The sequence below is a fragment of the Rhinolophus ferrumequinum genome, chromosome 15 (assembly GCF_004115265.2).
Source record: "Rhinolophus ferrumequinum isolate MPI-CBG mRhiFer1 chromosome 15, mRhiFer1_v1.p, whole genome shotgun sequence".
Classification (NCBI taxonomy): Eukaryota; Metazoa; Chordata; class Mammalia; order Chiroptera; family Rhinolophidae; genus Rhinolophus; species Rhinolophus ferrumequinum.
Window position 1 is genome coordinate 42879306 of NC_046298.1, and position 21206 is coordinate 42900511.

General features: G+C 50.2%; 1 protein-coding gene across 1 annotated transcript; it reads right to left on the reverse strand.

Moving 5' to 3' along the window:
* Positions 1-1928: 1928 nt before the first annotated feature.
* Positions 1929-13273, reverse strand: SLC1A5 (solute carrier family 1 member 5). Its single transcript, XM_033128861.1, is given in 11 exon segments — positions 1929-3502; positions 5046-5180; positions 5334-5528; positions 6272-6505; positions 8302-8468; positions 9339-9386; positions 9781-9823; positions 12079-12178; positions 12181-12372; positions 12375-12432; positions 12434-13273. Coding segments are annotated over 11 exon segments (1620 nt in total). The 5' UTR covers positions 12647-13273; the 3' UTR covers positions 1929-3267.
* Between the last annotated feature and the right edge of the window lie 7933 nt (positions 13274-21206).

The window sequence follows — 21206 nt, forward strand, 5'->3', positions numbered from 1 at the left end:
AGGTGCTTTTTCTTCTGCTCTTATGTAACCTTCACCAGAGGCCTTTGGGTGAGGCATAACAGCCATTGTCATCAGGGGGTAAGACTCAGCAGTGTTTGCCCAAAGTCACATAGCTGGCAGGTAGCAGAAGCTGGATCTGAAATAGGGTAACAGCCTCTGGCAGTCAGGTAGCTCTGTAGCTGGAGCCCAATTCACTCATTTTGCAAAGATTTATCGAGTACCTACTATGTGTCAGGTCCTATGCTGTGCTCTGGGCATACAGCAGTGAACAGGACTAAGGCTGCTCCCTCATGGAGCGTACATCTTAGTGGGGACCAGGTCTGGAAGCCCCCTAAGTCTCTGTCCACACCAAGGAGGCTTGAGATGATTCCAGTCTTCCTTTACGACTTAGATTAGACGAATTGGTGGCCTGTGCTCAGCAAATTTTAAAAAATGGAACAGAAAAATATGGGTAAGTACCGTTTGGTGGAATTTGGCCCAGTTACCTATTCTTTGTGCACATGTTGTATATATTATATTCAATATACTACATATCTAGGCATGTACTGCTTTAAATAGGCATCCCTCATAATCTAAATCTAATCCATCCTCAAAAAGGATTACATAGAAAATTTGAGGATAAACAACGATTTTAAGCAGCGGGAGGAGGGGACGGGAATAATGCACTCCCAGCTCCATCCAAAAACCCCAACCGATTTCCCAATATCATTAAAACACTCTTAAATACTTCTGTAACAACCCACCAAGGGTTTCGGCATAATAGAAAGCATTGAAAACACCAATTACTTAACTATTCGACACTTAATGAACTCTAGTGGCTATGTTTGTATGCAATATGCAATTTTGCACAGAATCAGATGAATTATATTTCTATACTTCAATAGTCATGAAATGTAACTAAACAGAAAAAAGATGCTAAAGAGAATCAAAATACCAGTACTGCACCCGGATTGGTAGTTCCTCCAGGCACCTGGCAGAAGTCTACACAGGGACCTAGGAAGATTATATGGGTAATGTAGAACACGCTTCAACAGCACACAGGACGGGGTCCTGTTAGAATGGGTGAGCTGCAGCCAGTGTCCTCACATTCTGGACTCAGAGGACTTAAAATAGTTGCACAAGGCCAGTCTGGTGGCTCAGGTGGTTGGTTGGAGCACCGTGGTTCTAACACCAATGTCGTGGGTTCAATTCCCATATGTGCCTGTGAGCTGCGCCCTCTACAGCTAAGATTGTGAACAACAGCTCTCCCTGGAGCTGGGCTGCCCTGAGCAGCCGAGGGACTGCCTCAGTAGAGTGCAAGGCTCATAACACCAGCATGGGCCAGGGAGCTGTGTCCTACACAACTAGACTGAGAAACACCGGCTTGAAGGGGAGGGTGGGAGAGGCCGAGGGAGGCAGCAGAGGAAGAAGGTGGGGGGGAAGTTGCACAGCTGGTTTTTGATCCAAATGGTGAATTTTGGGTGAAAATAAAAAAACAGCATATCATTATTGGGACTATTTGCAGAGTGTGGGTTCAGATATTGAGGGAGACCTACAACATTCCTATGTAGGTGGTTACAATGGAAAGTGAATTTCTTACAAGTTGTACAAAATTGGCTAGAATATACATCGGGTAAAATGCACACATCTGAAGTGTACAGGTTAACTTTTTCAAATGTTGACATCTGTGTAAGCGTCACCCAAATCAAGACATAGGACATTTGCTGTATCATAGAAGCTTCCCTCACGCCTTCTCCCAGGCAATAAGCATTGTCCAGGTCACTACTCCAACTTCTCTCACCAGAGACCAGTTTAGGCTGTTCCAGGCCTTCACATAAATGGAACTATATATAATATGTACTGTTTCTGGTTTCTTTCACTCAAAATATTATCTGTGAGATGCATCTGAGTTGAGTACAGTTGATCCTTGAACAACGCAGGGGTTGGGACACCAACCCCCCCCAGTCAAAAAATCCGTGTTTAACTTTTGACTCCCCGAAAGCTTAAGTTGTCCCTTAATATCCATGGGGACTGGTTCCAGGACCCTGTGGACACAAAAATCCATGGATGCTCAAGTCCCTTATATAAAATAGCACAGATCAATGCATACAGTCAGCCTTCCACATCCAGACTCCCAACCAGATCGAAAACGGTACAGGTGTTTATAAAAACTCCGTGTACAAGTGGACCTGTGCAGTTCAACGAGTTGTTCAAGGCTCGGCTGCATATCAATACTTGTTTTTTGCCAAATAGTCTTCCATCGTACGATGATTGTACCAGTTTATCCAAGGGATTATTTTCCAAATTTCAGCAATTATGAAGACAGTGGCTATAAAGACTTGTGTACCGGTTTTTTGTGTGAAAAGAAGTTTTCAATTCTCTTGGCTAAATACGTTTGAGGGGGACTCCTGAGCTCTATGATAAATGTATATTTTAACTTGATAAGAAACTGCTCAGCCATTTTCCAAAGTGATTGGACCATTTTGCATTGCCACCAGCAATGCGCGGGCTCTGTCTCGTTGTTCCTCATCTCATGGGATTGTTGTTTCCTGCATTCCAGTAGGTGTGTAGTGGCATCTTGTGGCGGTTGCCAACCCCAAAGGGGTTGATAAACAGACATTTTATTTCAATGACATCCAATGCATCCTGTTTGTTTTTATTTCTGGGTGGCTGGTGCTTTCAGCCAAATTCTTAAAAACATCTGATTAGATATACTTTGTAATTTTATTGCTAAAAAATGTTCTTGGTCTCCTCCCACCGAGTACCTGGGAGTATTTCTATTATTGTGGAGTGAACAGAGGGTCCGGGACAGGGGGGGACAAACTGTACAAAGTCATAGCATGCATGCACATGTGTACACACATACACACGTACACACGTACACACACACACACAGCTAAAGCCACCAAAATAACCAGCAACATGTTGGAACATCCCTACTCTCAAAGAGGGCAGAATTCCATGTGGTGACCTGTGCCCTGAGACGGGAGGCCAGGTAGGCTCCCAGGATAAGGCGTGGAGGACGCTATTACTCCACCTTGCTATTTCCCTAGCCTTGGATGGAGGCAGGAGTTGAGGACTGGGGAGATTTGAGGAGACACACTCATACACATACACATACACCCCAGCAGGGAGTCCTCCCAGATCTCGTGTCAGGGAGGGAGGCTGGGGCCCCTGGCTCCCGTAAGTGTGTGGGCCCCCCGAGCCCCAGTGTGTCCGTGTATCCATCCCTCATGATCCCAATGTCCAGAGTGCCACCATTAAGGCAGGGAAGGTCCCAACAAGGGTTCACATGACCGATTCCTTCTCGCAGGTGTCAGCATCCCCACCAGGCCCCGGATAGCGTTTGAGGAGGGGATTCCCTTCCTCAGTGGGGCTGGGCAGTGGAGCCAGGGGTGTCTCGCTCTTCACCTGGATCAACTCAGGCACTGAGCTCTGAGACTCTGTCCGATCCACGTAATGTTGGAGGAGTCCGGCCCCAAAAGCATCACCTTCCACATTGAGGATGGTACAAGACCGGTCCCTGCAGGGGGAGGAGTGATGGGGAAGTGAGTGAGAGGGGAGGGGTCAAGACCCAACCCTCCCTCCTCTCCCCCTAGAATCATGAAGTCCCCATCACACCCTCCTACACAGAACCCTGTTCTACTCCTAGACCTCAGCCCTCCATCCTCCCAGGATCCCCAGTATCCCTTCCTTCTAGAAACTCGAAAATCTCTTCACCTAGAACCCCAGTACTCACCTACTTCCCTTCTTTCCCCCTGGAAACCCAGTGTCCCATCATACTCTGCCAGGGAACCCCAAAGATCTCCTCCTCGATCCTCCCTGGACCCCAGTGATCCTTCTCCCAACAAAACACAATATTTGTTGCCTCTAGAACCTCAGAAAGTCCCCCTCCCTTTTCTTGAGGCCCCAGAAGACCCATGCACCCCTCCTCTTCCCCCCGAGATACAAGCTTTTCTCCTCCCTAGAATCCTAAGGATCGATTTCTTTCCTCTTTATACTGTGTGTGTGTGTAAGTGTGTGTGTTGTTTTAGAAAATTGAGCTATAATTCACATACCATAATTCACCCTTTAAAAGTGTATAACCCAGTGGTTTTTAGTAGAGTTGTAAAACCATCACCACTATTTAATTCCAGAATATTTTCATCACTCCATAAAGAAACCTCCACACCCATTAAGCAGTTATCCCCCATTTCCTCCCAGCCCTATGCAACCACTAATCTACTTTCTGTCTACAGATTTGCCTACTCTGGACATTTCATAGAAATGGAACCATAGACTACGCGGTCCCTTGTGTCTGGTTTCTCTCAGCACAATGTTTTCAAGGGTCATTCATGTGTTACTATGTATGTATGTATTAATGCTTCATTCCACTTTATTGCTGAATAATATTCCATTGTATGTATATGTGACATTTTGTTTATCTATTCATCAATTGATGGACATTTGGTTTGTTTCTGCCCGTTCGCTATTATGAACAGTGATTAATAGAATAATATACTATGAACATTTTTGTACAAGTTTTCAAGGACCTGTATTCAATTCTCTTGAGTATATACCTAGGAGTGGTATTTACTAAGATACACGGTAACTATAATTTTTGAAACCAAACTGCTTTCCAATCTTTTATGCTCTTAATAGCTTCATCGTGATAGCTAACAATTATGTATGTAGCATTTACTACTTACTAGGGGTTCTCATAAGGGCATGTATTAAGTCACCTAATCTTAAGGAGAGACTATTTTCTCCATTTTACAGATGAAGAAACCAAGACTCAGGGAGATTAAGTACTTGCCCAAGGTCATAATAGCTAGCAACGGTGGCACCGGGATTTGAACACAAGTAGCCTGGCCTAAGAGTCCATTCTATTAACCCCTTAGGCACACAACCTTTCTGGGATTCCTTTAAGAAGCCCAAAAATCCCTTCCTCCCCTCTGACTGGAAGTCTCAAGGTCCCACCCCCTTTCCTCTAGAACTTCTTCCTTCCTCTCCTCTTCTGCCCTCTTGCTCATCCCCTTTCCCAGAGGCACCCCTGAGCCCCCCTGAAACCCCAAACCGACACTCACACAAGCCAGTCCACAGCCAGGATCAAGGAGATGTCGTGAACCGGCAGGCTGACTGCCTCGAGGATGATGGCCAGCGTGAGGACACCTCCAGCGGGGATGCCCGCAGCGCCGACGCTGGATGCTGTGGCGGTGACCCTGAAAGAGGCCAGGGGAGGTCAGGGAGGGGCCTCGTAGGTGGGAGAAGCTGCCACAGGAGGTATGCTCCCCCCAGCCTATGTCCATTCTCAGATAAGGTGTCAGGGGGGTGGGGGGCTGGGGGGGTCCTAGCCGCAGCCACCACGCACTCACAGGATGGTGACGATCTTCACGAAATCCAAGGGTCGCTGGTTGAGCTGTGCAATGAATACTGCAGCCACACACTGGAAGAGTGCGGCACCATCCATGTTGACAGTGGCACCAATGGGCAGGATGAAGCGGCTGATTTGCTTGGAGACACCATTCCTCTCCTCCACGCACTTCATCATCAACGGTAAAGTAGCAGAGCTGTGAGGAACCACAGATCTGAGCTCACATGGCCAGCCAAGGCCTGGACCCAGCTACTGCCCAAGCCACGCCCACGCCACTCCGTCCATCATAGGCCACGCCCAGTCCATCCTCCTGGACCCAAGCCCCGCCCACTAGCCTAGACAGTCGCGGGACCTCCACCCACGGCCCTTCTAGCTCTCCATTCCCTTCTCTTCCCTGAGCCAGAAGTCACTAGGGAATCCCACAGAATTCAAGGATTCCAAAATATTGACGTCCTGGACCCCCTGCTACTCCTCAAAATAAACACAAAAATTCATACCTAAATTCTACAATGTCTAAGAGCTCACTGACCTACACCTCCTTCCATCTCTGCCAGTAATCGACCTCCGCTAAGAATTACTACTCTCTTGGGGGTGCCGCTGTGGGGAAGGTCCAGTTCTGAAAGCACAGGACCAGCAGAGATGGGCGAAATACCCAGAAGAGAAGGTAGAAAGAGCTCCGAGAGGTTGGATCTAGGGTGGGGCACTACAGTCCCCAGGTTTCGGGCCTTGGCGAAGAGGAGGGCTTCTCAGGAAGGGAGGAAGAAATCTCTAAGGCAGGAGTTTCCTAATTTTAGGAAGTGGGGAGATCCAGGAAAGTATGGCCCCCTTACCCAGATCCAATATTCCCAAATACAAAAGTTCAGGAGTCTTCAGACATCTGACGCCCGATCCAGACCCTTTAGCCTAAAACTCCCGCTCTGGTCTGCCCCGAGGCCGCACCTGGAGGAAGTCCCGAAGGCAGTGGCCAGCGCAGTCATGATGCCCCACAAGAAGCGGTAGGGGTTCTTCCGGGTGAAGAGGAAGTAGATGAGGGGCAGTACCAGGAGCCCATGGATGGCGTGACCCAGCAGGCAGCACAGGATGTATTTGCCGAGACTGGCAAAGAGCATCTCCACGTTCTCCATCTCCACGATTTTGCCGGCCACCAGGAACAAGATGCCCACCGGTGCATACCTAATTACCCAGGACACACATGGCAGCCTCTGATCACGTGCCCACCCAGGGCCAGGCACGTGCTCTTCATAGCTTGACCACAGCCTCCCTGGCAGTCAAGAAACACCCACAGCAACGTGTGCAGAAGTTGGGGCACCTCCCCTGCCTTGCTCTCTCCCCTTGAAGATAGTGCAGCTGGGAGATAAAAGAAGCCGGGGTGCTTCCATTGCCACTTGGAGTAGAGTCACCAATCAGACTTGGACTTAACACACAACGGAGAAAGAAACATCCATCATGCATGAGTCATTTACATTTTCTGGATTAATTTGTTATAACAGTTTGTATAACTTAAACCAAGACAATCTCTCAAGCCGTGGTTCAGGTCTTAATAACCACTTCCAGGTATGAAGCATTTTGGATGTGCTGAGCCCTTGAACGCGACTGAATCTCCACCCCAAGGGAGCTCCTATTGAGTCCCTTACAGCTACCATCAAATCAACAACATCTAATAGGTCTGTAAAGCAGGGACGACCATGCTCCCAACCTCATAGGAATGTTGGGAGGATGAAATGAGATGCCATCTGAAATGAGCTGGAAGCCTTTAATAATTCATCGATAAACTTTAGCACCCTCTCCTGGAGTGAAGATTTTCAGGTGCTTATGCCTCCCAGGCAGGCCTTCCTTGACTGCTTGATCGCTATGTCCAGTTGTCTCCCAAACGCTTTTCCTCTTTTAGTAACAGAAAAAAGGCACCATTTCCCAGCCACCTGTGCACTTGGGTTTGGCCAAAGGCCCATGATCGGCCAGTGAGACATGCCAAAAGTTATATAAGTACTTGATAAATATTAGCTAATATTGTTTACTGTAGGCCTGCTATAGGTCAGGCACTGTCATAGGCACTTCGTTTGTGCCTGATACGACCAACCCCATTTTCAAGATGGGAAACTGAGGCACAGAGGGATAAGTAACGTGCCGTAGGGCACACGGCTGGGAAGTGGCCACACAGGGTTAGGAACCCAGGCCTTGTGGCTAGAGTCTGCTCTTACCCACACAGCACCCCACCTCTCCGGCAAAGTGCTTTTACCAGTCAAGGTTTATTCAATTCCTGCACAGCAGCTTCTTAGATAATGGCTGCACTGGAATCAGGGTGGATGGGTATGTGGGATTTGTTAAAAATGTAGCAACCCTCTCCACCGCTTCTGTTTCCTGACCTTCCAGATCCAGGGTGAGTCCTGAGAATCTGTGCGAGTCCACGTGGAGATAAGACAGGGGAAGGGACAAGGGTGGAAGCCAGAGTCCTCTGCACAGGTTTTTTTCTCATTATCTAAGGCCATTTAACCAAAGCTCACCATGGTACTAATAGTGGTAGCTGATATGAAGTGACTGCTCAGTAGGTGCCAGGCATTTAAAACACTTTCTAAGAGCTTTCTTTATGGATACCCAGGCACTTGTTCCATCTTCGTGATAACCCTATAAAGCAGGTGCCATTTTAGATCATTGCTCCAAAGGCGGACATTTGATTACCTTTAAATCTCTAAAACTGAGATGCATTAGCCAGGCTGTGACCACAGCTTGTCTTTTTGTCACCTTCCAGTAAATCAAGACGATGCCAGTGTCAGTCTTAGCTTTCATGGAATACAGCACTGTCCTCATTTTATAGATGAGGAATTGGAGTCACAGAGAAGGTAAGTCACTTGCCCAAAGTCACACAGCCAGGGAATGGCCCATGCTGGACTTGAATCCAGGCCCTCTGGCTCCAAGGAGTGGATGAAGGATTGCCCCGTCCCACACGCCCAATTCCCTCTCCCACCACCTACCACATGATCCAGGAGACCAGCACCATGGTGGCATCGTTGAAGGAGTTGAAAAAGCGGATGAGCAGCTCTCCCTCAGGCCCCAGCTTCCGCAGGGCCACGCCAAAGACGATGGCAAACACCACCAGGCCCAGGATGTTCATACCCTCCACCTCATTCCCCGTAGGCACCTTTTGGCAAGGAACAGATGCGGTCGGGAGGCAGTCTCTCAGTAAACCTGCATAGTCACTGAGGGCCTGTCCTGGGTGCTGGGGACACCCAGCTCCTTGGGCCCCTCCCTTCCAAGGCTCACAGTCTAGGTCCAGGGAAAATAGACCTGTTGCTAGAAACCACCGAGAGTGGGCAGGGCTCAGATGGGAGAACCCAGGGGAGTGTGGGAATAGGGAGGGAGCCAGCTCGGGGGTGGAATAATTAGGTAGGTCTTCCTGGAGGAAGGGACTAAGACCTGGAGAACAGCAAGGGTAAACCAGGTAAAGAGGGGTGGTAAAAGGTTCTAGAGAGAGAGGAAACCAATGTGCAACAGCCTAGAAATGAGAGCAACCTGGGCATTCAAAGAGCAGGAAGAAATCCCCTCTGGCTGGAGAGGAATGAGCTGGGCAGAATCACAAAAAGCTAGGAGAGAAGCTGGACAGGGGTCCGACCTTGCAGTGTCCCATGGACTGTGGCGAGGAGCCTGGGCTTTCTTCCAAGAGCAGCAGGGAGCATGACAGGACTTTGGGCAGGGGAGAGGCAGTCAAGCTTGTGCTTTGGAGGTGGATGGGAGGGTGTGGGCCTAGGGGCAGATCAGAGAGGCCAGGGCAAGATGGAGTGGGGGGAAAAAGTAGCCTGGACCAAAGCAGGGCATTAGGGAGGGAGAAAAGGGGGCAAAATAGAGATTCCAGAAAGGCAGGAAAGACAGCAGTTGGCGAGGGGCTTTAAACAGAGTTTAAAACAGATTGTACAACAAATGTTAGAAGACTGGGGGTAGACAAAGGCTAGAGTGGGAACAAAATGGAAAAACCACAACCATGGGCCAAAGGGTAGGGTCCCCCTGCTCTTACCTTCACCTGGGTTCCGTTGAACTGTCTTATCTCATACAAGGTGGTGTACTGCAAAGGGGGTTGGAAAGAGTCAGTGTCAATTGTCAAGATTCCCGCACTCCATACTGGCACCTACAACGCTGCCCTAAGCATCCCTACCCCATTGAGGTAGACTACTCCTGCCTCTGTATTCCAGAGGTGGAAACCGAGGTTCAGTGACTTGCCCAGGGTCACTCAGCTAGAATTAGAACCCAGAGGGGGATCGGAACCCATATTCTCATTTCTTGATGAAGGGCATGGATGGGTTGTAGAGGTCACCCAAGAATCCTGCAATATTGCCTGTAAATATGTGGGCAGGTGGGTTTTTTCCAGGCACTGCCCCAAATCAGGGGCCAAGGGGCTGTGACTGGTTGTCTCACTCCCTGCCCACCCCCCACCCCTCGGGACACCCCCAAGGACTCACTGAGCGGAAGGCTGCAGACACCAGGTTGGAGGGGAAGATATTTCTGCAGAGACAGACATGGGGGGGGCAGGGGGTTATTAGATACCACAGAAGGTCCGGGGGTGTCTAGGTTGGGATCGGGGGACCCTTGTAGGTCCTATTTATACCCAAATATGGCCCCCGCCCATGCCTCAGCCAGGTTGTCAGGCAGAGTTGGACGGGGGCCTGTACACCTTTCTAGGACGTGGGGAATCTGAGCTGGTCTCCTAGGGCCCCAGTAAGCTGGCCTAGCAGAGGGATTGTGGGATTGCGGTTAGAGGTAAGGAATGCTGGCTTCCCCTGGGGCAGGCTGGGGCAGGGTCACCCGGGGCCTCAGCTCCACCCTATGCAGCCAACTTCACACTCTGGACATCTTGCATCAGCCACTTCCTCCTAGAGGGCTGGAAAGGTCTGGCCCTGGGGGCTGGCTGGAGCATCTGAAGATCTGGGTGTGTTGGGAAGAGGAGGGCAGAAAGGGTGACAAGGGTGGGTCATAAATGTGCATGTGTTTATATGGCCACTTTGGTGACCGTGTCCGAGGGCGACTCAGTGTGCAGCAGCCAGCATGAAACCACACTGAGCAGCGAGGGTGTCAGATGACAACCTTGTGTCTCAAGGCAAGACAAAAATAATAGCAAAGGCATGTAGTAAGTACTTTACATAAATCGGCTCATTCTATCCTCACAATAGCCCTCAGGGATGAGCACTATTATCCCATTTACAGAAAAAGAAACTGAGGAAAGGTGAAGAAACTTGCCTGGCTAGGAAGTGCCAGAGCTGGGACTTGAACCCAGCCAGCGGGCTGCACAGTCCTAACCACTGAGCCCCCACACATCTTCCCTCTCCCCAGTGACGTGGGTGTACAGCTGTTGTGGTTCTGTGTTCAGTTTGTCAAGTGTTAGCATCTGGTTGGGGTGAGTTAGTGTTCAGATTATGTGGGACACTTGGTGTGTGGCCATGGAGGTGCGTATGTAAGTGTGTATGCTTGTGCCAAAAGGGTGTTAGTATCCAATGGGTGTGCGTGTGTGACAGTCGGTGCAAGCCCATGTATCAGTGTGAGACATCACAGTCCGTGGCTGAATGTCTGTGTGCCTGTGTCTAGCTGGGTCAGTTGGTTATAAAGTTGTGTGGCTCTGAGATGTTTCAAGCTAAGTGTCGGAGTGGCTGGCCAGCGTGAGTTATATGTATTTTGGCATAAACAGCCTCCCAGTGGGTGTGCCTGTCTGCAGGTTGGCCTATACCCACCCAAGCCAGCCAGGGCTGGGCCAGGACCCAGCTAATCTTCCCCAGCCAAGAGGTACCCACCCACTGCAGCTTCTGCAGAGAATTTCCCATCTCAGACTGCACCAAGGCCCCAAGAAGCTGGGGGAACCCGGTTCTGTGACTCATCACATCCCTCCACCACTTCCAGGAAGTCCTAACCAACCTGGAAACACTGAATCACTAGGCCCCAAAGGCAAGGCCATGTGGACCCAGCAGTCTGTTCTCCTTAAAAGTAGGGCGAGCCATTCTTGGGGGTGGGCAGAGGCCAGAAGGAAAAAAATCTGCCTCTTCTAAGTGGCCCCCTTCTAGGCAGCCTGGGAGGGGGCACAGAGTGAGGAAATGAAATGGAAGTGGTAGAGGTGGCAGGACTTCCCAGGAACATACAAGGGGGAAGCCACCAGGGCCCAGCTGAACTGGTGGGGATGGCAGGCGGAAAAAAATATAACCTGGCTGGGTGACATGTAGTGTGGGGAGCCCTGGGACTGGGAAGGGGATCTCGTGGGGGTCACTCAGATCTCCTCAGGCCCCCCCCACAGGCTCCTTGGAGCCCAGATCTTTTACCCGGACGCTGGACTCAAACCTTTATCCAGAGGCCCATCTGGGGCCTTTGGACACCCAAAGATCCCCTTTCAACCCTCCGGATCCCCTCCCCTCACAAGGAAAGCCTCTGTTAAGTCCCCCAAGATCCCCCAAAGCATTACTTTCTCATTTCTCTATAAGACTTCCTTGCTTATCACCCTTATGTGGGGTCCCCCTTATGTCACCAGGCCCCGACATTTAGAAACCTCCTTCCCCAGGAGTCTGTCCTCACCCTCTGTACCCTGACCCTTGAGGGGCCAGAGCTCCCCCACCATCCCGTCCAGTTTTCCTGAGACCATGGGGATGTCCCGGCTCTGGAGGCCCCAAAGCTCCCCTCCTGTCCACGTTGCCACTCCCGCCATCCCTAACACGAGTCCCCTCCTCACGTAGCTCAAGTACCCTCCCCCCCCAACACTCCACCGGACAGGGGTGTCTGACCTCACAAGATCCAGGAAGGAATCCAGCACCTCCTTGCTGGGGGACTCTTCCACAGCGTCGGTGGCCCCGGCTAAGGAGTTGATGTTGGCGAGGGCGGCGCGGGCTGCAGTGCCAGAGCCAAGCCCACGCCGAGCGCGGACGCTAGCAGTGTGGTGACCAGGAAAAAGAGCAGCGCCCAGGCGCCCAGGCGGCCGAGCGCGCTGGGGTCTAGGCTGGCGGCGCCGCCGATCAGGCTGCACACTACCAGCGGCAAAATAATCATCCGCAGCAGGCGCAACAGCACCTCGCCCGGAAGGCGAAGGCCGTTAGACGCGCGGGGCCCAGCGCTACCGCGCCACCGGCCTGCGACAAACCCCAGCCCCAGCGCCACGCCCGCCACCACGGCCACCACCGTTAGCAGCACCAGCAGGTTGGCGCGAAGGCAGCGGCGCACCTGGTCCCGGGAACTGCAACAGCCGCCTCGTGACGCTCCTGGGTCCTCTATGGGGACCAAAGCCGCAACACCGTTCTCGGTGGACTCCGCCGCCGCCGACCCCTTGGGGTTTCTCTTAGGCGGATCCGCAACCATGATGGAAGGCCTGGGGTTCCTTGGCGCCTAGAAGCTGGGAGCGCTTAAGGTTCCTTCCCAGGACGCAGATGTTCCTTAGAACTGAAAGTTGAGTAACAGTGCCTGGGGGCTAGAACTTTGAGGGTTCCCTGAAGTGTGAGTTCACCGCGCCTAAGTTCCTTGCCTCTTGGAAGCTTGAGTGTTGGAGATCCCTAGGCTGGGCGCTGGGGCTCCTCTGCTTCTCCCGGTTGTGTCCAGCGCCCGAAAGCTGGGAGTCGGGGGCGCCTGGGTTTCTTGGCCCTGGAGGTGGGAATACAGGAGTCTCTCAAGCTGGGACCTGGCGTTCTTGGCTCCAGAAAGCTGACAGCGCCCCCGAGGCCAAGGTCTTCAAGAGGCGAGATCCCGGTGGCGCAGATCCGGGATGCCTGGATCCGGAAGGCGGGGACCCGGGGTGCCTGGGTCCTGAAAACGGAGAGCTCGGGAGCCTGAGTCTGGGGGCCAGGAGACAGAGCTCCCGGAAGAGGGGAACCAGGCTCTTGGGTCGGGAGGGAGGGTCCAGGTCTCTGGATGCGGAAGGCCGTGGTCCAGGACCCAGGAAGGTAGCAGCTGTTACACAGAGGCACCCTCAGAAGAGCGCCGCGTGGCTCTAAGCCCGCTCGGCGGAAGCGACCAGGATTAAGGACAGGGGCGAGGCTTGAGAAGGCGGGGACCGATCTAAGGGTGCTGATTGGCTGCAGCACGTTCGGAGCCCCGCCTTGAGCGCGAGAGGAGGGTTGAGGCGGGAAGTGTGGCAAGTCCCCGTAGTAGACAGAATAACAATGGCCATGTTCCGGGGCGGGGTTTACGTGGGGACCCGGCCCGAAGGTGGCGGGGCGTTGAAAAGACTCATTTTCCCGCTAAACGAATTGGGCTGTGGGTTGGGGCAGTTAAGCCACAACGGTTACCTGACGCGCGCTAGGGTCTCTAGAAAGTGTAGCGGATCCGCTCATTTTCAAATCACCTCCGCCTGGAACTCCCTTCCGCCCTAAATTCGGTCTTTTATCACCCCTTGAAAATGCACATCCTCCACATGGTTGATGTAAGAGATGCAGTTATTTATTAAATGAGATGGAGTTATTTGTTTAATAATGTGAATAATTTTTAAAATAAATGTTCCCAGTTCAGAACTCAACTCTTACCAATTAATGGAGGTTACTATATATTAGGATTGTAATCCACTTCTCCCTAGGTACACAATTTGCAATTCATCCATTAAAAATTATAATTCAATTTAATGACTGTGCTAATGATTTTACAAATGTTTTCACCAAATATTCCCCCCATATTTTATTATGACAATCTTCAAACAAAAGGTTTAAAGGATTTTTACAGCAAACACCCATATACCCACCACCTAGAGTCCACAATTATTTCGCCATATTTCTGTATTTCTTTCTGTCTGTTTATCTCTCTATCCATCCTTCCGTTCACCTTTTTTGATGCATGACAAAGTAAATTGCAGATATACAAGGAGAGCACTTTCCCTCTAACCACTTCAATGTGCATTTATGAATCAGAGTTCAATATTTGCAGGCAGTCTTTTTTTTTTCTTTTTAGGTAAAATTTACATACAAGCAAATGCACAAATCTTAAGTGGTATTTGCTGATTTTTGACAAATGCATATACCTGATTTCCCTGGAACCTTCATAACTGCTTGATGGGTCTGGTCCCACTTATACCCATTCTCCAGATGGGCAAAACTGGGGCTTATAGTCAGAGGAAGTCACTCACTTTAAGGCCACACCTGGGGAAACTGGAAGTTGCATGCCTGCCTCCCAAGGCCCTAACCATACTCATTCTGCTGCTTTCCTAAATTTCCTCTTGGTGGTCCTTTGGGCCATTTCCAGTGACCTCGTCATGACTCTGCTCCTGGCAGTGCTGGAATCCTAATTCCTTCCCCATCTGTCCTGTTCTCTGGTAACATTTCAGGGGTTCACACTTGCTCAAAGACTATAGATGGTGATAGGCTCAGAAGCTTCTTCCTATAGCAGCTGTGGGGCCTCAGGAAAATCACAACCTCTATGACCCTCAGTCTCTACATCTGTACAATGGGAAGAAGAATAATAGAGCATATCTCCGTGGGTACTGTGAGTTTCAAATGAGATCATATGTTCAAAGCATTTAGAAAGGGTACAGCGTATCCCTTAGTGAAGTTAACTAGTACTACTATTATTGTTGTTGCTGTCATTGTTATTATTGAAGAACATGGTTTGGGCCCAGACCAGCTCCATACGCTGCTGGACCCTGGTGGGGAGCTCTCCCTGCTGGTCACTGCCAGCCCACAGTTAGACCTGCTTGGGAAGGAGCTTTGAGAGCTTGTGGTGACATCTTGCAGGATCTGTGGCATTGGGGCCAGGCCAAGCTGAGAATTTGCCCCGGCACATGGGTCCACTGGACCTCCTTCCTGTGTCTCTCAGACACTCTCCCCTCCCAGAACCCCTGCCTGGACACGACCTATTTCAGAAAACCCCCGTTCTCCACCCTACCATTTTAGTGTGACATCATATTCATTCAACAAACTCAAGTTAAACTCCAGAGAGCTTGGTTTTGCGCTAGACACTGAGAGTGGGGCAATAGAGCCAGAGACATGGGTTCAAATCCTGACTCTGCCACTTCCCCGCTGAGCATCTGTTTCCTCACACATCCTAGAGTCAGCGTGAGTATCAATTCAATCAAGCATACGGTGACCTTCAATACAAAACACAAGGGGACAATTCCTGAGCACTCTATTCGTTCTACAGATACTCCCTGAGCCCTCACTAAGGGCCAAGCACTGTTCAAGGTGCTAGAGATTCAGAATTGAAAAAAAATTGGGGGGAAAAAAAAAACAGACAAAACTCCCTGCTGGATTTTAGTGAGGGGAGACGAGGAAACAAACTTGGGCTGCCAGGTGGGGATAAGAGCTGGAGAAAGCTAAAGCATTGTACCACAGAGAGGTGGAGTGGTCACGACAGGCCGCTCTGAGGAGGTGATATTTCTAACGAGACCTGAATGACAAGAAGGAATCCACTGGGATAATATGGGAAGAACATTCTAGTGAAAGGAAAGAGCAGATACAAAGCCGTGAGGCAGCAGCAGGAAACACCCTGTTTGCAGCGCTATCAGATATTATCTCCACTAATCCTTGAAACTGCAACATCACTCTCCCAGTTTACTGATTTGGACACAAATAGGGGTAATGAGGTTTGTTGTGATCTAAATCCCCTACCTGGACAGGGGATTTGAACTCAGGTGTCTCTGACTCCAGTCTGTGCCCTCGACCCCTATCAGACACCACAGCTACCCCTGCACTTGGCTCCTCCCCAAGCAGAGACATTTCCTTTATAAGGGACCATCATTTATTCTGAGCACATTGTTGGGACCTGTGATGGTGGGTGGTACTAGGGACCCAGCAAGGACCAAAACAGTCCCAACCCTGTTCTCCGGGGAATCACAGTCCAGAGGGGTAGACAGACCTATCCTCAGACAATGACAGATGCACAGGGCTGGGATGGGGGAGCCCAGAAGGGGTACTTGCCTTGGCCTGGGGGTGAGGAAGGGCTTCCTGAAAAAGGAGGCATCACAGCTGGGGTAGGAAGGGGTTAGATCAAGCCCAGGGAAAGAGTGTACCAGGCAAAGGGAACAGTACATGCAAAGCCCTAGAGTTGAAAAGAGCCTGAAAGCTTTCCACAAACAGATCTAATCTAGTCACCCCACCCTCTGAGTGGCCCCAGTAGCTTCCCTCTGGATAAAGTCCAGACTCTTCAGCCTGGCATCTGTCTATTCAGTCCTACATTCCTTCAATCATTTAAAAACCAAATCCACAGAATGGAATGCTGAGAGGTGTCAGACAGACAGACACGTGGGGAAACGGAGGGAGGGCCGTCTTCCGCAATAAATCAGATAGTCAAAAAATAGTGTGAAAGAGGAAAATACAGGTGCAGGAAAAGATGTATAGGACAGGCCACTATGTCATCTGTGAGGAAAACAAACAATATATTACAGCCTGTTTCAAATGCCTTGATTCCACAGAGAACAAACATGATCCCCAGAGGCCATGAGGGTGGGAGGTTGGGTGGAAAAGAGGAAGGGGATTAAGAAATACAAACTTTCAGTTACAGAATAAGTCACGAGGATATAAAGCACAGCACAGAGAATAGAGTCAATAATATTTTAATAACTATGTACAGTGACAGATGGTTACTACACTTATTGTGGTGATCACTTCATAAGGTATAGAAATGTTGAATCACTATGTTGTACACCCGAAACTAATATAATATTGTGCGTCAACTATAACTAAAACTGAATTCTAAAAAATGGAAGAATTTGTAGAAACTGCTAGAAGAGGTCACTTTCAGGAAGGAAAGCTGTAGCTTTGCAGTGCAGCTGCTTAGCATGCAGCTGAATGACTTCGGTCAAGTCACTCAGTTCTCCATTCGCTCAGAAGGGGGATCACGGTAGTGTCTACCTCAGAGATCGTGGAGGGGTGAACCAAGTTCATGTGTGTAAAGCACTTTGGTTGTTTCCTGGCAAACCACAACCTCTTGGTACTTTTAGGGAGGGTGGCCTTTTGAGATCAACATTATAGCTAAGGGAAAGGTAAAAAAAAAGCAACTCTCCCATGCGTTCCCTCGGACACAGACTCACAGGCTGGTACTTACCCTAAAGAGTGTTCTGTTCCCTGGAGCCACTGGTCAAAGGGAGCCTGAGAGGCCCCAGGTGGGACCCGGCAGCTGGGTTTCAGATACTGCGAGAGCAGGTGGCCAGGTTGGGGCAGGGAAGCTTCTGGCAGCCTTCCTGCTAATCAGGGCCCTCAGGGCATGGAAAAAATGGCTTAGGCCAGTTGGGCAACATAGGGGTAGGCCAGGCTTAGCCTAGTCACTGCCCACCCACTCCAAGCACAGGGGTGCCAGACCGGAGGCAAGATGGAGGGAGGAGGCTACAGAACTAGGGGACTCTGGAATCCCAGAACCTTCGGGGAATGCGGGGTGGGTGTGGGCCAAGAGGGGAAAGTTTGAGGGTTTGGTCCAGGATTGGCCAAGAATGTCCCACCCCCTTGCCCTCCCCAGGCTTGGAGAGGAAAACACCAACTGGTTTCAACCAGCTTTCTTCCCACGCAACCAAACCTCCTACCCGGATTCAAATTTCATCACTGGGGAGGAAAAAAGGCCTGCAGCTCCCAAAAGAAAGTGAGAGGAGCCAGGAGGAGGCTAGGTTGAGTGATAGAAAATCTGGACCTCACAGAGCAGGGAGGCCCTCCTTGGCCTCAGTTTGCTGCCTGTGAAATAGGTACTGTTCCAAATGGTGTCTGTCCTGAGAGGACCCGACGTCTCACAGCAGAAGGGCTTCAGCGTCCTCCATCAAACTTGTAATCAGGACCCCCCAAAGGATACAGCCTGTCCTCCTCCCTCAGCTATGCATTCATGCATTCAGCAAACTTTTTCTGAGTACCTACTGGGTGTCATCCTGTGGCTGGGACAGGTCTAATTCCTGCCCTCCTGGGTTCATACTCCAGTGGGGCAGACGGTGAACAGGGCTGGGATAGAAGAGCCCAGAGGGGAAGCCTAGCCTGGGAAATAGGGTCAGTGAGCTGGGGCATCTAAGCTGAATTTGGAAGGATGTCACAGCTGGCCAGTGAAGGGAGGAAGGAAAGGGTACAGGCAGAGGACACAGCAAGAACAAAGTCCTGGAGGGGTGGCTGGATGACTCAGTTGGTTAGAGCACTAGCTCTGAGCAACAGGATTGCTGGTTCGATTCCCACATGCGATGGTGGGCTGCACCCCCTGCAACTAAGATTGAAAACAGCGACTGGTCGTGAAGCTGAGCTGCGCCCTCCACAACTAGATTGAAGGACAACGACTTGGAGCTGATGGGCCCTGGAGAAACACGCTGTTCCCCAATATTCCCCAATAAAAATTAAAAAAAAAAAAAGAACAAAGCACTGGAAGTATGAAATTTAGGTAACCAAGAATAATTCCATTTGGTTGAAGTGGAAACTGCCGAGAAATGAGGCTGGAGCAGTGGGCAGGAGCCAGGCTAGGTAGATAGAAATAAAGGGGCTAAAGTTAAAATCATTCATTTAACATGGTTCACCTACTGGAGTTTATCACCTACGTCACTGTTTCTTAAACTTCCTGCGTCTCATAGCTCCCTTTGCATGTTAAAAATGCTGATTCCTGGGCTCCAAAGCCTAACTTCAAAAGGGAGGAAGATAAAGTCCTACCACCCGCCCAGAAGGAGAGGAGAATGGGCAGATGAGTGAACATCCCTAAAGACTGTCACGCTTGCTATTTCTAGAATTCCACTTCTTTGATTGGCGTCCAGAGGTGCGTAGCATGGTCTATATATCTGTATTTTCAAACTTCAGGTGTCAACCTATTAATAGGGCATTAATTAAATTAGCTAATCTCAAGCAGTTGATTTTTAAAAGTATGAAATATCAGAGCATATTGTAAAATAATTATTGTTTTGTGAAATTTTAATTTAATTTAATGCACACCTGTATATACACATACTGTGTTGCAAATAAAATAGAGATTCTCTTGAGTGTCAAGTATCTCAAATTCAAAACAGTTTGAAAAACGTCGCATGGTCTATCCCATCCTGACCTTTTCAGTCCTACCGCCTCACCTCTTTTTTTTACACACCTTTCTCTTCACTTGACTAAGATCTTCAGATTTTGACTCAGGATACCCTGAGTCCGCCAGACCCCCAGGCGGGGTCAGGGGTCCCTCCAGCCTCCTCCAGCCCCCTGGGTTCCCTCTTCACAAGCCTGCCCATTCTAAATGGACAGTGTCTGGGATGGGTCTGTCCCCCGCATTGGGCTGGGGGTGGGGTCTGTCTCGACTACCACTGTGCCCCCAACATCTCCCTGCCCAGAAGCCAGGAATACAAGAGAGATCCTGAGAACGTGGGTTGGCTATTTTAGAAAGAGGAAGGAAAAGAGGAACTGAATCCTTGGTTCCATCAGGGCAAAGAGGCATGGGTACTTCATGAGTTCTGGCCTGGCAAGGAAGCTGCAGCCTGGGGGACTTGAGACTGGCCTTAGAGTGTCCCTTCCAACCTTTCTAATTATTTATTTAAGAGCTGGCTTGTCTGCGTTGCTCCGCCCCGCCTCCCCCAGCTGCAGGCTGTCAGGCCCCTGTGGCTTGTAGTCCAACAGTCACTCGGGTTTCTGGACCTGGAGGCCCAGAGCGGGTAAGTCAGGCACTGGCCTCCCCACCTCCCCGCAGATCTCTACAAGGTCATGGGAACTGTTTCCCAGGGCAGCTGCCCCTGCCACCACTCCAGGCCCTGTCCTGGGACCCCACAGGTGTCCTGGGGCTCGAGTGACCTGGATAAAAAGACATTTGAGACTTCCAGGGAGGCAGGATAGGATAATGAAATGGTCAAAGGCACGGGGGATGGTTGGGGCAGAGAGATGGGTCCTCCCACTTCTTAGCTGACCTTGGGCAACGGATGCTACCTCCGAGCCTCACGTCCTCACATCTGAAACAAGATGAAAGTGGTATTCAGCCATGAGGTGACAGGAGGATTGAACAAAACCACGTGGCGACAGCCCTTAGCACAGGCCTGGGTGATGTGATAGGAAATCAGAACACTGGAGGGGCTTTTATTACTGTCATGATTAGCTTTTTCCTTTAAAGAACCCGGTTAGAGGTAAGCCAGGCCACACACTGGGAGATCTCAGGAGACGGGGACCTGCCTTTGCGGGTCTGAGGGAATGTGGCCCTGTCAGGAGCTAATATGAGTGTAAATAACCACAGAGCCCTGTTCATGTGACTATGTGGCCATCATCTCTGAGGGCGGCTGGCCTGAAGGACCAGAATGCTATAAGTTTGGGGACATTGCTGTGTCAGTCTGCTTGGGGCTACAGGAGGCCTTGAATACACAGTCATTCCCCTCAATGGATGCAGCCAGCTGGATCCCCGGTGAAAGGTCCAAAGAGCCACTGCCTGGCTTTCTGAGGGGAGTGGGGGCTAGCAGCCTGGCCTGGAGAGGTATTAGATTTTGCACTTCAGCCAGAGATAAAGGGTAGGCTGAGTGTCGATTAATAGGCCCTGGGCAAAGTCTTGCCAGAGCTGGGGGAGACGGTCAGCATTTTGGGGTGGGAAAGGTAGGGGAAGGGGCTTGCCACCTTGAACTCGAGTAAAGCAGGCCCATGATATATGAGGGCACAGTAGAAACCAGTGGGTCCAACCCCCCTTGGAACAGACAAGGAAACAGTCCCAAAGTCCCACAGCAAATTATTGAAATAGCCAAGAGAGGAGCTGTGAGCTATGCCAGCTAAGGCCCTGGGTAGGCGTGAGGTGTCCGGCCTGGAAGGGAGAAGGGCACAAAGCATCCAGAACAACAAAACCACAAGCCTTCACAGCCTGAGAAGGCCATCAAGATATATTCCACCTAATATTTTTTCAAAGTACCAATTAAAAATATTTTTAGATGAAATTCACATAACATAAAAATTAACCATTTCAAAGCCTACAATTCATTGGGATTTAGTACATTCACAACGTCGTGCAACCAGCACCTCTACCTCATTCCAAATAATTTTCCTCA